A 13,913-nucleotide genomic window follows, 5' to 3' on the forward strand; every position below is an offset into this window, starting at 1 on the left:
CGTCCTCGCCGGACGTTGAGTCTTTGTGGGCGAGAGGAGAGCGACAAAGAGTGCGGCATGATCGCGCGCATGGCCTGCGCGGCGGTCGCCGACGAGCGAGCTGCGGACGCGAGAGCAGCGCGAGGAGGCTCGAGGAGGAGGACGAGCGAGAGAGCAGGCCCAAGACGAGCATGACCGGCTGTGAGCAGGTTGTAGACGTGCTCAGGACAGCAGGGAGCACGTGTCCCGCCTTGCCCGTGCCGTGAGCTTGCCACAAGGCGAGGGCCTGGCAGCAGGAGGAGAGCGAGGCGACGACGGCTCGCGCGGAGCGGGCCCGTCGCGTGAGAGCTGGGGCAGAGTCGACAGAGCAGTCTCTGCGTACTCGCGAGCCAGCTGAGCGTGCTCAGGGCGAGCGACAGGGGAGAAAGGGGAGCTCGTCGTCAGCTCGCTCGAGCTCTCCCTCGACCACTCGTCGCGCTCTGGCCCGCTCATGCCAGTGCGAGGACAGCCGCTCTCCCACTAGATGAGCACCCGCGACCCGCCCCGACCCGACTCGCCACATCTGCCGGCGGGCGACCGCACAGCTCCCCCCACCGCCTCCGACTCGGCCGCCTACGACGCTCGCCTCGCAGCAGCGCTCGACAGCCCGATCAAGCGCGCACACGACCCGCCAGACGACGACGACGACTATGGCGAGTTCGTCTACTCGGGCAAGGACGCCGCGCGCGAGCACGACGTGGGCCAGCCGGTGGGGGACTACGACGAGCGCCTGAGGGACACGGCGGGCAGCGCGGCGGGCGGCAGCAGTGAGGGCACCGAGCTGGGACGGCGCGAGCCGCTCATCGTCATCCAGGAGGAGCGGCGCGAGAACGGCGGCGACGACCACCACCACCTCGACCACCGCGGCAGCTCGTTGGGCATCGGCAATGGCCTCGGCACAAGTGTGCGTCCCTCATACCTCTCTTGTGACTCGGGCATGGAGCGCGGAGCGTGAGCTCATGCGCGACCCTGTGTCCGACGCTGCAGGCCCCACCGCGAGCACCCTCGTCCCGCATGACGAGCGGCTCGAACGACGAGTTCCCCGGCCTGCGCGCACGACGAGCCGCCCCGACACGGGCGAGATCCTCGTTCGGCTCGATCAATTCGGGCGCAGGCGCGCCGCAACGACCGCCGACCCACCCGGCCTTTTCGCGCCTGCGCTCCGTTTCAACCCAGTCGTACCCGTCGCAGAACCGCATCGCCTCGTCGTCGACCTACAACACTGCGCTCGAGTTTCCTGCGCGTCCGCCCTTCGGCGTTGCCGGAGGGTCCCCCTCGACCTCGGCCCTCGACAACATCTCGCGCCGCTCGTCCACCTCGAACCTGTTCGAGCTCCCGTCGGCGTCCGACCTGCCCGTCGGTACGGGCACGCCCGCCTCGGATACGTCGTCTGTCGTTGGCGGTGCTGGCGGCGTCAGCAACCCGAGCGTCGCCGGCGAGCCGAGGCGCGCCTCGCCCCGAGTGCGCACCATCAAGTGGTCGCCGCTCAAGCGCCTGTCGGCTCGAGTGCGCCCGCCGTCGGGCCCGTCCGCCGCCGCCGAGCTCATGGCGCAGAGCGCGCTCGGGCAGCCGACCGTCATGGCCGTCAACGGGCTCGTCGCGCTCGGCACCAACAAGGGCTGGGTCCTCGTCTTCGACTTTGCGCAGAATTTGCGCTGCGTGTGCGGCACCGAGGCCATCGGTGCGTCTCTCGAGATCTCTCAGACGTCAGACGGAAGGAGCCAGCCACTAAATCCGCCCTTGTGCCCGCAGCGAAAGACGCCGGCGCAGTGACGGCCGTCGCCGTCTCGCAGGACCACACGTTCATCGGCGTCGGCCACGAGACGGGCCACATCCACCTGTACGCGCTCGTCAAGCCCGCACAGCCGGCTCGGTCGGTCCCTCCTGTCGAGCTGCAGCAGGTCCTCGCCGGTCGCAAGGAGGGCCACATCGGCGGGTCCAAGATCCTCCATCTCGGCTTCGTCGGCGCCCGCCACACCGCCATCGTGTCGTCCGACGACCGAGGGCTCGCCTTCTACCACTCGTTGGGCAAGGTCCTCATGCTCGCGTCAACCGACATCATCCGCATGCTCGGCCAGTACCCGGACCCGAGCAACCTCCTCGCCAACCCCGCGCCGCCTTCCCCTGCGCCTCGACGCCCTCGCCTCTCGTCTATCGCCACCTCTCCTGCCGCCATGGCCTCGCCTCCCGACTCGCCCGGGCCCTCGCCTCGCCTCCCGACTCGCGGCCTCCCTTCCCTCGCCTCCCCTCTCGGCGAGCCTCGTTCCCCTCGAGTTGTGACGCCGCCGCCGCCGACCAAGAAGCCGGCCGTCGTCCTCGACATGGCGCCGCTCCCGCTGGGCCCGGCGCCGCATCCGCCGACGGACGGCCTGTCGCTCATCGCCCTCCTCACGCCGACCAAGCTCGTCGTTGTCGGCTTGCGCCCGGCGCCCCGCACGTGGTACCGCGTCGGCTACTCGCACGACGGCGATGGCGACGGCGACGAGGCGCGAGGGTACGCGGCGCGAGGCGTGCTCGCGTGGTGGCCGAGCGCGCGACGAGCAGGGACGGACGCGGCGGCGCAGGACGAGGGGCGGGAGCAAGTGGACGTCGAGCGGAAGAGGGAGGCCGAGGAGCCCGGCGAGGACCCGCTGCTCGTGTGGGCGTGGGGCAGGCGGGTGCACCTCGTGCGGGTCAAGGGCGCCAAAGGCGGCGCGCCTCCGCCGGCGAAGCGGACGCCGGCGGGCGCGCTCAAGCCGCTCCCGCCGCCGCCCGAGAGCGTCGACTTCGAGCAGATGGACGGGTGGGTGTGCGACGCTCCGGTCGTGGCGCTCAAGTGGTACAACGAGCGTGTGCGTCGTCGGCCCCTGCACTTCCCTCGAGCCTGTCCTCACTAACCTCGCTTCTCTCCCTCCTGCAGATCGTCATCACCTTTACGATCGACAGCTTCGAGGTCTACGACGTCTCGACCCGACAGCGCCTCGGCCGTGACGCTCACGTCCTCGACAACGTCGTCTCGACCGACCACTACTCGTCGGCGTTCGACCCGGCTGTGCGGCCCGCCGAGACGGCGTCGTACGCTACGAGCCTCGCCGTCTTCAAGCGCAAGCTGTTCCTCCTCGTGCGTCCCGACCTCTTTCCCGGCGGTCGTGAATGGCGGGCCTGACCGCCTCTCCCCGCACACAGGGCACCACGGACGTCCGAGTCGGCGCCATCCTGTCGTGGGCCGACCGCATCCTGTCGCTCATGCAGCCGGGCACCATGCTCGACGCGATCGAGACGGCGACGGCCTACCTCGAGGGCCAGGTCGACGCGAGCACGATCTCGCTGCCGGACGACCCGGTCGCGCGGCGCGATGTCCTCGAGCCCAAGCTGCGCGAGATCCTCAACGCGTCGCTCGAGTACGCCTTCTCCGAGGACCGCCTGCGCGACGGCAGCCACGCCGACGGCGAGACGATCCAGCACTTGTTCGAGGGCCTCGTCGGCACATGCGCCCGGGCCTGCCTCGCGCTCAACGACCCGGACTGGCTCTTCGACGAGCTGTTCGAGCGGTACGAGCAGAACGGCATCGAGGGCATCTTCCTCGACCGCGTCGAGCCCTTCATCCTCGCCGGCGCCGTCCACGCCCTCCCGCCGTCCGTCAGCCAGCGCCTCATCGCCATCCACGCCGAGCGCCGGCAGCTCGACGCCGCGCAGCGCATCATCTTCAGCGTCGAGCCGCAGAACCTCGACCTGAACCAGGTCCTCGGCCTGTGCCAGCGCGAGCAGCTGTACGACGCCCTCATCCACGTCCAGACCCGGGCGCTGCACGACTTTGTCGCGCCCCTCGTCGAGCTCGTCGAGCTCGTGCGTCGCATCCAGCAGCACCGCACGCAGCGGCCGAGGCGCATCGGCGAGAACGGCGACGCGCACTCGGACGAGGGCAGCGGCGGCGACGACGACGAGCTCGAGGACCACGGCGGGCTGTGGCGCAGCGTCACGCAGGCGGACCAAGACGTCGAGGCGACCGTGCCCGAGGCGTACAAGGTGTTCGCGTACCTGTCGCGCCAGCTCGTCGGGCTGTCGTACCCGGTCGGCGACGCCCTCTCGTACGACGAGGCCGTCCGCGCTCGTGACGCCATCTACGGCTTCCTCCTGTCGGGCACGACGCGCAGCTGGCCCGAGAAGGGCGGCAAGCCCGTCCTCACGTCCGACGCCGGCGCCGGCGCGCCCGAGCCGCCGTACCCGTACCTGCGCCTTCTCTGGCGGTTCGACGCCGAGGCCATGCTCGACACGCTCGACCTCGCCTTCGAGGACCCGTACCTCGACGAGGACGACGAGGACCTACTCACGACGAGTCGGCGCCCGGCAACGCGGCAGCGCATCGTCGACCTCCTCCTCGAGATCATGTCGCCCTCGTCGGCGCCTCACGGCGACGACGCCGACGGCTTTTCCCTCGTCGACCGCACCTTCCTCCACATCTTCGTCGCCCGCAACCTGCCCAAGTACCCGCAGTACGTCTCGCTGCCCGTCGGGACCCTGCGCGACATCCTCGTCAGCCTCGCGACCGACACCGACCAGAGCACCGTCGAGGACCGCCAACTCGCCGCCGAATACCTCCTCTCGACCTATACCCCTGCCGACAGCGATACCTTCATCCCCCTCTTCGAGCGCGCCGGCTTCTTTCGCATCCTGCGCTCGATCTACCGCGGCGAGCGCCGCTGGTCCGCCCTCGCCGCCACGTACCTCGCCGACCCGGACGTCGCGTCCGACGTGTTCGGCTTCCTCCGCGAGACGTTCAAGCTCGCGTCGCGGGCGTCGGGCGCGCAAAAGGCGCAGCTCGCCGACACGGTCCTCGAGGCGGTCCCGACGCTCGTCGAGGCCGACGAGACGGGCCTGCAGCAGACGGCCGAGCTCGTCGACTCGTACCTCCCGACTCGTCACGCCGAGGTCGTCGACCGCCTCGCGTCGCACTGGCGGGCGTTCGCCTACCTGCGGTGCCTCCTCGAGCCCGCCCACGCCGGCCTCGTCGAGTCGACCTCGGCCGCGAGCGAGCGCGTCCCCTCGCCGCATGTCGACCTCGCCCTGCGCCGTCGATACGTCGTCCTCCTGTGCGCCCACGAGCCGCAGCACGTCATCCGCTTCCTCCGCACCGACGCGCACCGCCTCGCCCAGGACGCCGACGTGCTCGAGATCTGCGAGCGCGCCGAGTCGTTCGACGCACTCGTGTGGGCTCTCGACAAGAACGGCGAGCCCGAGGCGGCGCTCGAGCGGGCCGACGAGGCGCTCGAGTCGCGCACAGACCTCCTCGTGCAGCGTCTCGTCGGCGGCGACGGCGACGACGACGCGCAGGACGGCGGGTCCGTCCAGCCCTCACGCTCGCCCGATGCGCTCCTCGAGCAGGTCGCTGCGGTCGCGAGAGCGGCCACGGCCGTGTGCGTCCACCGCACGTCCGGGCGGCGGCGGCCCAAGGACCCGCCGGCCGAGGACCTGTGGTACCGCCTCCTGTCGTCGCTCGTCGCCACCGTGCGCTCGATCCGCTCGGTTGCACCCACGTCATCGGCCGACAAGGCGTCGTCGCACCGCCGCGTCTCGAACGCGTCCATGATCGTCCACGACGAGGTCGACGAGGACGGCGGGCCGCAGCACCTGTCGGCGCGCTCGTCCGAGATCCTTTCGTCGCTCATCCCGAGCGCGCTGTCGGCCCTCGTGTCGACCACGTCGTCGCACGAGGTGTCGTTCCCGAGCTTGATGCGCCGGCTCATCGAATCGAACTCGCGCTCGTCCGCCGCCAACCGGTCGTACGCCGAGTTTAAGGCCATCGTGACGTCGATGCTCGACACGTACGCGTTCGAGGGCGACCTGCTCGAGCTGTCGTCGACCATCTCGGCGCAGGACCTGTTCGAGCACGTCGAGGCGTTCAAGCGCGAGCGATACCGAGGGTGGCGCCCGGGCGCCAACGACCCGTCAGGCGCGTGCGCCGAGTGCCTGCAGCCCGTCTGGGGGCCGCACGGCGCCGGGACGTCGCCGGCCATGTCGCGCTCGGCGAGCGTGTCGCTCGTCATCGAGTCGCTCGGCATGAACGACGAGCGGCCGCGGATGAAGAAGCGGCCGTCGCTCAAGGGCAAGGAGGTCGACTGGCCCGAGCTGCCGGGTGCGTCGGCGAGCGGGTTCAGGAGCGTTGCGAGGCCGGAGCATGAGCCGCCGCGAGGAGTGGTCGTTGGGAGGGACGGCCGGCTGTTCCACCAGACCTGTCACCTCTTGCGCTCGTACGAGTAGATCCAGCACCTGCATCGTCGCACAATCTAGACTCTTGCGAGCTCGTTCTGCACTGTCCTGCCTCGAGAGCTCGAGGAGAGTCCGTGCGAGGCGCTGATCCGGCCGGCCGCAAGGAGGGAAGCTCGCTTAACTCTCAACTCTCGCCCACCGCCTCTCGCTGAGCCTGCGCTGCTCTCGAGGTGGCCGTTTCGCCTTCTCTGCGGCCACCGACAATGGCCGTTGCGCCCTCCAGGCCGTCGAGCGACTCGACCGCGACTCGGACTTCATCAGCTGGCGATGGCGCGACCGCGGTTCCAGAACCGCTCACGCTCAAGGAGGTGCCGACCGACAGCGTGCGAGGTGAGCAGGGCGCGAGGGACAAGCCGCTCGAGCCTGGAGCAGCAGACGGCGACGCGGGCGAGGAGGCGCGGCATGCCTCTCGAGGACGGCGGGTGTGGAACGCGACAAAGCGGGTCCTGGGGCTGCTGGTCGACCAATGGGTGCGTCCCTCTCTCTCCTACAGAGGTGTGCGCCCGCCCCTGACGTCTCGATCCGCCCTTCCTCCTCCCGTCGCCTCGCCCTCCTCCTCGCCGACCTCCTCTCCTCGCCCCGCCCGCGTCCGCCTGCCCCTCCTGCCGCAGTTCCTCATCGGTATCGGCGTCTTCATCGTTCTCGCGTGAGTTCAAGCTGGTACCGCTTGTCGCGGTCGAGGAGAAGGAGCTGACCTTGCCGCCCCGACAGATGGCGCTTCCCCAACGTCGCTCGGCAAGGCGGCGTGATCCAGTCTGAGTGGAGCATCCGGCTCTTGTGCGTCGCGATCATCTTCACCATCAGCGGTCTTTCTATTCCACCTCGCAACATGGTGAGGCGAGCTGGCGGCGCTCTCCCTCCCTCTCTTCACCCTCGCAAGGCGCACAACTGACCCTGCTTCCCTTCCACAGTACCTGCGCGCGCTCGACTGGCGATTACACCTCGTCTGCAACATCACGACCTTCCTCCTCTTCCCTGCCATCGTCTTTGCCGTGCGTCCAAGTCCAACGTCATTCTGGAACGCCCACTCACTAGCCCTCTCGCTCGCAGATCGTCTCGGCGGTCCAAGCCGCCGACCCCGAGCACAAGCGGTTCGACAAGTACGCGCTCGTCGGCCTCGTCGTCATGAGCTGCATGCCGACTACGGTGTCGTCCAACGTGACGATGACCGGCCTCGCAGGCGGCGACGTCGCCGGCACGACGATCGAGGTCCTCCTAGGCAATACGCTCGGCGTGTTTATCAGCCCGGCGCTCCTCGAGATGTTCCTGTCGAGCTCGACGTGGGCGTTCGGCAAGCCCGTCGCGTCCGGCGCCGGCGGTCTCGGCGAGGTGTACCGGCAGGTCATCGAGCAACTCGGGTACTCGTGCGTCCACCTCTTCTCCTTCCCCTCCTCTCTCCTCGTCCTGACGATGCGCCCTCTTGCTGCAGCGTCTTTATCCCGCTGTTCGTCGGCGAGTGCGTCCAGTGGGCATTCCCGAAGCAGACCAAGTGGGCCTTGCGCACGTTCTACCTCGCGAAAGTCGGGACCTTCTGCCTGCTCCTCGTCATCTGGCGCGTCCCTTCTCTCTTCTCGTCTCGTCGTCTTGATCGCGTACTGACAGTCTCTCTACAGGTCTACTTTCTCGGGAGCGTTCTACGCCGGCTCGTTCGAGCGCATCTCGGGCGAGGCCATCGCCATGATCGTCACCGTCAATCTGGGCCTGCATCTTGTGCGTCAAGCTCTCTTCCCCCCCTCTCTCTCTCGGTCTGTCTCACTGTGAGAGAGCTGACTAGCTTTTGGATGCGCAGCTCTTCTCGGTCGTCATCTTTGCCGTCTGCCGGCTCGTGCCGGTCCCGCAAGGCAAAGCTACTCGCGGCCTGGACGGCAAGCGGGCGGTCGGTCCCCTCCTCTCGCCCGAGACGACCATCTCGGCGCTCTTCTGTGGAGGAGCGAAAGGCGCTGCCCTGGGAGCTCGTGCGTCCCCCTCTCGCCGTCCCTCTCTCGTGCGGGACCTGCCTTACCACCTCTTCCTCTTCCTGATGTGCCACAGCCATCGTCAGTATCCTCTACGGCGGTCTCACGCCCGAAGCGCGAGGGATCGTCTCGCTCCCCCTCGTGCTCTACCAGGTGCGCTCGCCGACCTTCCCCTCCTCTCAAAGTTCGCCCGACCCTGACCGTCCTCAACGCTCGCAGGGCAGCCAAGTCGCGCTCGGCCAGGGCGCCGTCTACATCCTGCGCCGATGGAACGAGCGGCAGAAGCTCGTGGCGAGGGAGGCAGAGGAGGGCAAGGGGCGCGAGGGGGACGAGGAGGCGTCGAGAGGTCCGGGCGAGGGTCGCTTAGACGGTGGGCCAGAGACAGAGGGCAAGTAGAGCTATTGTATTATACGAGCATGTCCGTCACGATACCTCTGTCTGTTGCGCAGAGTGCTGCGGCCCTGCTCGAGCTCGTGGTCGCCTTTGCCTGGCTCTGCTCCTCCTCGCCTCGCCTCCTCGCCGGGCTCGGGCACGTCGAGAGTCTCCTGTCTCGATCAACGGCGCGCGTTCGTCGTCCCCAGACGCCTCGCGGAATGTCCGCGAGCGTTTGCGTCAGGAGATGGTGGGCGACGGACGCTCGAGCCTCCGGAACCTCCGTGGACGGTCGCGCGTCGGTCCTTCGAACTCTCTCGACGCGCAGCTTGTGGCGCTCGCTCTTCTCTCTCTCTTGAGCTCTTGTTCCTCGACGACCGAGCGGAACCCGTACGACCATGTGCCGCCCAGGTCTGGACACAAAGGACGACCCGTTCGACCCGCAAGCGCGCACACCTCCTCCTCGCCCTCGGCGCCCAACTCTCGAGTTGTCGCCTGACACGCGGCACATCATCGATCGGGCGACCGGCTGGCCGCCGCGCAGCCCGAGCGCCCCGTCTCTCGGTCCCCATCGCCCGCACCCGGTCGTCAACCATGCAGCGCTCGCGGCGCTCACTCGCTCGCACGACGAGGTCCGCGGCAACTCGGGCGTTCTCGACCCGGAGGTCGCCCACCTGTTCGGCACCGACGCGTGGCTGCACATCGGCAACACGGACCGCAACCGGCGGCTCATGCGCGAGCAGCGCAGGGCTGCAAAGCGAGCGGCACAGGGCCTCACGACGCCCTCGCCCGTGTTCAGCGTGCGATCGGCATCTGCGCCTGCGTCGCCTGGCCCTGGCGAGTCGCACGCGCCGATCCGATCCTGGTTTTCGGTCGCGTCGTCCTCGTCCGGCGACCACGACGACCACGACGACGAGCCGCCGCTTCCTCGGCCGCTTCCTCGGCCGCGCCCGGGCCTCTCGGTCCATCGAGGGCGTCAGCCGGGGCTCGTCCTGTCGCGAGTGGACGGCCCGCCCGGCGCCGTGCGCCACCTCGCCCTGCCGGCAATCGGCTCGCCGTTCAACGTGCGCCTCCCGGCGCTCGCTCGCGGCCGCACGCCGTCGCCCGAGCTGCGTCGTGATCAGAGAATGATCACGAGGCCGACGGCGGACATGGACGCGGTCGTGCGAGGCTCGTCGCCGTCGCGCCGACCCAATTCGCGAGGCAATCATTGTGCGCCTCGCTCCTTTCTCTCTTTCTCTTCATTTCCTCCTTTGAGACCGACCTCCAGGGACATACTGATACTCTCGAATTCCTGCAGAGCTTTCGCCGACGCGACCGCGGCGTCAGGGCGTGCAGCTCGGCGACTTCTCGACTTGAGAAGGTTCCGCTCGACACCGCGCGTGAGCTCTGCGCCCACCCACACACCCTACCCTCCTTCCGACCAGCATTTGTCCGTTACCTAGATTGTCCCCTCCCGCATCCACTTTATCCCCAAATCTGTAGCGCCTCGCTTCACGCTCCCCTTCTTCCCCCATTTTGCAAGCAACAGACACTCTCGACCTCCTCCGCTCGAGAGCAGTCCCTGCGAGAGAGACCTCGAGCGTGGTCGAGCGGATTGGCAGCAGGAACATTCGCCGAGACGCAGACGTCCAGGGTGGCGCAGCCGCAAGCGCTTGCCTGTTCCCTCGCCTAGCTCTCAGCTCCTTCCTCTCATCACTTCCTCGCTCCACGCCGGTCAGGCTCGGTTCTCGAGCGCTCAAGCTGTGCCGTCGGATCGCTCACAGCAGAACAGAGGCCGAGAGGAGAGCAAGGAGGGCGGCCGCCGATCCTGTGCTGCCACGTCAGCTACGTAGGCCCGACGCTGATTGGCTGTCGCGCTTCCGGCGGTGAGCGAGCGACGGGGTCGAGGAAGCGAATCGCTCACTTGAGGGCGGGCAGCGGGCAGCTCTCGACGGACGTCTCGGCACGTGTAGAAGGGACCGGCGCCGGCCGCCGAAGCCGTGTCAGAGCGCCCGGACCTCTCTGCCCTGGACGGCGGGAGGAGGGACTCGCATTTCGGCCAGGCGTGCTCTCTCTTTCTCGGCCCTGAGCTGCTCGTTCGATGCATCGAGACGTGTGTTCGACGATGCGCCCGTCGTCTCGGTCCGCTTGGGTGGTGAGAGCGCAACTCTGCGCCGAGAATGAGATCCAGAAGGAAGGACACGGTTTCTGGCCCGCAGGCTGGCTCTTTCTCGCGCCTGCCCTGCTGGATAGACCTATCGACATGACTGCTCATCGGTGAACCTGCTCGCCCCGGACCAGACGAGAATGTGCCCGCACGATCCAGCGCAGAGGAGATCGAAGAGGGACAAGCGGACTCGGCGCGCAACTCGCTGTTCTGCGCTTCGTGAACTTGCAGCCTCTCGATTGACGTCTCGAGACGTCCGTTCGAGCCTCGAGCCTATCGCGAGGAGAGGAGCGGGAAAGCCGAACGCTAGAAGCGCGAACGGGCGAAAGAGGTTCGAGTGCCACGAGACGGGTCGCAGCTGAAGCGCAGCTCTCGCGCTCTGACGCTCGCTGCCCAGGCAGTCGTCCTGAGCGGGCTCTCGAGGACGACAGGAAGCTGACCGAGCGTAAGGCCGGACGCCGAGAGAGATTGAGAGCTACTCTGCTCTCGAGCGACGAGACGATGTTTTGGCTCCTGCGGCTCGTCTCGCCCTGCGCCCTCGACGTCGCTCTCACAGCTCGGATCGACGCGAGAACGTCGGTCAGTCTGCAACTCGCGTCGCTCTACTGCCCCTCCTGCTCGCCCTCCTCGCGCCCCTCGCCCTTCTCGTACCCGTAACCCCTCGCGATCCCGCCCTCGCGGCCCATCTCGAGCCTCGCGGGCTCGTCCATGCCGTACCGCGGCTCGAGGCCTTTGTACGTGCGCGTCTGCATGTACTCGCCGGCGGCGCTGCCGAGCACGCGAGAGACGGCCGACGACGTGTCGCGGATCGAGAGGGCCGAGGCGGCAGAGGTGAGGGCGTCGGCGTCTGCTCGAGGAGGGGTGACGGGTGGTGCGGCACGGCGAGAGAGCAGGAGGAAAGGGAGAGAGAGGAAAGAGTCAGTGACCGTCGAGGCGAGAGGGAAAAGAGAGGGCGAGAGAAGAGGGAGGAGCGCACCTGCAAAGACCTTGTTCGTGTACCGCTTCGGGTGGCGGTACGTGCCCGTCGCCGCACTGAACACTGGCCGCTCCCCATCGTCCTCGTCCTGCTCCTCGTCGTCGTCGCTCTCGCTCGCGCTCTCGCCCGACCCGACCGTCCCGGCGTCCTGCCCAAACGTCGAGCTCTCGAGGAGCGCCGCAAAGTCGAGCAGGTAGTCGCCCGTCCAGGCTTTGCCCGTCAAGGCGAGCTCGAGCTCGAACGGCGTCACGATCGGGCGCAAGAACTCCTGCAGGAGGGAACGCGAGGGACGGCGGTCAGTGCTCGGCGTCCTTGCTCGGCGGGCTGCACTAGAGGAGGACGGGGAGGGGAAGGAGGAAACCGAGGGCGCACCTTGCTGTCGACCATCGAGTTTTCCGGGCACGCGACGAGGACCCAGCACTCGACCTCGATAAAGTTGGCGAGCTTGGCCGGGTTGAGCTTGCCGACGGCGACCGTGTAGCTCTTCTTCTCGCGGCTCGTGATGAGCTGCCGCAGGTGCGTGATGAGCGGGAGGTAGGCGGCTGGTCGTCGGGTCGAGGGGACGAGGAAGGAGGGGCGAGGAGCAGAGGGGAGGTCAGTGCGCGCTCGAAAGAGAGAGACGCAGAGAGACGAGGACGCACCGACGCCGAGCGTGCCGACGAGGATGCCGATAACGTCTGCGTCCTTGGCCTTCTCGACGGTAGCGTACCGCCGCATGAGCATGCGATTCGTCCTCCCGCTCTCGAGCCGCGCTTGGCCCGTCGCCGGGTCGTACGACCACACCTGTCGTCGTCGTCGAGAGGATCGTCAGTGACGTGAAGGTTCTGTGTTCTCAGAAGAGGAAGAGAGGGGAAGAGAGAGGGGAGACGGACCCTGCACCGCCCATGAACGAGGAGCGCGTTGTTGAGCGCCAAGTTCTCGCCGCCGATCCACAGCAAGGCGCACTCGTCCTTGTCGACGCCCTCGGGCAGCGTGTACCGCCCCGCCGAGCGCGGCACCGTCGTCGGCGGCGCGGGCACCGACGGGTCGAGGTCGAACCCGGCCGGCTCAGGTGCGGGCGCGGCGTCGGCCTCGTCGCGCTCAAGATCGGGCGCGGCGGCGTCGTTGGAGGCGGCCGAGGGCGGGTCGGCGCGCACCTTGCCCTTGTCCGAGGCGTGCGCGCGCAGGTTGGCGCGCGAGTCGAGGTGCGAGAGGACGAGGGGGAGGTTGGTCGGGAGGAGCGGGCGTAGGGCGTCGGCAACGAGGTCTGGGTGGGGGTTCGAGTCGTCAGTCCCAGTCTGACTAGAGCGAGAGGGAGTGCGAGAGAGGGACGCACGGGCTTTGTGGGCGTAGGCGACGTCGTACAGGAGGACGACGGCTTTTGGCGGCTCGTCTTGGAGCGAGTCGCGACTCGTGGACGCGAGGGCGCTTGCGGCGGCGTCTGGGTCGATCGAGCGCTTGGTGAGGACGTACAGGACGGGTAGTCGGGCCGTGCTGCGGCGAGGAGAGGCGAGGTTGAGCTGGGCGAACGTGCGAGGGAGTCGAGGGAGGAGGCAGGACGCACGGCGAGAGGCAGGTGTGGCCATAGTGGATGACAAAGTCGGCGTCGACATGCTGGGCTGCGACCTCGTCGACACAGCAGCTGCAGAGGACGGGAGGAGAGGGTGAGTTCGAGGGGTCGAGGAAGGGAGGCGGGTAGCGAAGAAGGAGCGGGGCGCACCTGCCATAAGTCGTGTCTGCGAGGACGTAGAGCTCCTTGTCTTGCGGGAGGCGGCTGCGCAGGGCGCGGTACACTGGGACGGCGTCGTGCAGCTGCTCGTCGGCGAACTGGAGGGCGACCTGGGGGCGAGGGGGGCAGAGGGTGAGCTCGGGTGGGTCGGTGTCGAGTGGGATGGAGTGTGGTGCGGACCCTCGAGTAGCCGCCGCGAAGGACCTCTTGGACCGAGAGGTCGACCTCGTAGGCGTCGAGGAGCGAGACAGAGTCGAGGTCGGAGAGGGGAAGCGGTTGAGCGTCGATGTGCTGCAGGATGGCGTCCTCGCCCGAGGGGGCGACAGAAGGTGGAGCTTGCGACATGGCGGGTCGGTGGTCGAGGCGAGGGTGGTGCTGCGCCGGGGTGGAGAGCGAGCTGTGAGCTGAAGCGGGCGCCGAGCTGAGAGGGAGATGAGACGATCTGATTGGCCGAGACACGGAACGGCAACCGGCTGCGACCCAAGGTGC

General features: G+C 68.3%; 4 protein-coding genes across 4 annotated transcripts; 3 read left to right on the top strand and 1 right to left on the bottom strand.

Annotated features, from left to right (window-relative positions):
* The first annotated feature begins 1,542 nt into the window (after positions 1-1,542).
* On the top strand, positions 1,543-6,289 carry RHOBADRAFT_33991 (uncharacterized protein). Its single transcript, XM_018413162.1, has 9 exons — positions 1,543-1,699; positions 1,789-2,167; positions 2,277-2,280; positions 2,319-2,690; positions 2,754-2,849; positions 2,918-3,091; positions 3,184-3,972; positions 4,015-5,586; positions 5,647-6,289. The coding sequence occupies exons 1-9, from the start codon at positions 1,564-1,566 to the stop codon at positions 6,253-6,255; spliced, it is 4,131 nt and encodes a 1,376-aa protein (XP_018273850.1). The 5' UTR covers positions 1,543-1,563; the 3' UTR covers positions 6,256-6,289.
* Positions 6,290-6,411: 122 nt separating this feature from the next.
* Positions 6,412-8,638, top strand: RHOBADRAFT_33993 (uncharacterized protein; the record flags this gene model as incomplete). Its single annotated transcript, XM_018413163.1, has 10 exons — positions 6,412-6,734; positions 6,876-6,910; positions 6,976-7,096; positions 7,176-7,256; positions 7,315-7,628; positions 7,694-7,816; positions 7,878-7,974; positions 8,054-8,219; positions 8,296-8,372; positions 8,444-8,638. Coding segments are annotated over exons 1-10 (1,476 nt in total), but the record flags the coding sequence as incomplete, so codon positions are not given.
* A 351-nt stretch (positions 8,639-8,989) lies between these two features.
* RHOBADRAFT_41801 (uncharacterized protein) lies at positions 8,990-9,950 on the top strand (the record flags this gene model as incomplete). Its single annotated transcript, XM_018413947.1, has 2 exons — positions 8,990-9,707; positions 9,892-9,950. The coding sequence occupies 2 exons, from the start codon at positions 8,990-8,992 to the stop codon at positions 9,948-9,950; spliced, it is 777 nt and encodes a 258-aa protein (XP_018273852.1).
* A 1,354-nt stretch (positions 9,951-11,304) lies between these two features.
* Positions 11,305-13,769, bottom strand: RHOBADRAFT_51612 (uncharacterized protein; the record flags this gene model as incomplete). Its single annotated transcript, XM_018415928.1, has 9 exons — positions 11,305-11,587; positions 11,717-11,984; positions 12,089-12,258; positions 12,358-12,499; positions 12,589-12,962; positions 13,032-13,189; positions 13,260-13,337; positions 13,416-13,534; positions 13,605-13,769. The coding sequence occupies 9 exons, from the start codon at positions 13,767-13,769 to the stop codon at positions 11,343-11,345; spliced, it is 1,719 nt and encodes a 572-aa protein (XP_018273853.1). The 3' UTR covers positions 11,305-11,342.
* Positions 13,770-13,913: the final 144 nt, after the last annotated feature.

The sequence above is a fragment of the Rhodotorula graminis genome (assembly GCF_001329695.1).
Source record: "Rhodotorula graminis WP1 unplaced genomic scaffold RHOBAscaffold_2, whole genome shotgun sequence".
NCBI classification, from domain to species: domain Eukaryota; kingdom Fungi; phylum Basidiomycota; class Microbotryomycetes; order Sporidiobolales; family Sporidiobolaceae; genus Rhodotorula; species Rhodotorula graminis.

Excerpts from the sequence above, each read along its gene's own strand:
- RHOBADRAFT_33991 (XM_018413162.1), top strand. The coding sequence starts at position 1,564 with ATGGCGCAGAGCGCGCTCGGGCAGCCGACCGTCATGGCCGTCAACGGG. Across the intron at positions 1,700-1,788 it reads GTGCGGCACCGAGGCCATCG|TGACGGCCGTCGCCGTCTCG; the intron begins GTGCGTCTCTCG and ends ACGCCGGCGCAG. Across the intron at positions 3,092-3,183 it reads CGTACGCTACGAGCCTCGCC|GGCACCACGGACGTCCGAGT; the intron begins GTCTTCAAGCGC and ends CCCCGCACACAG.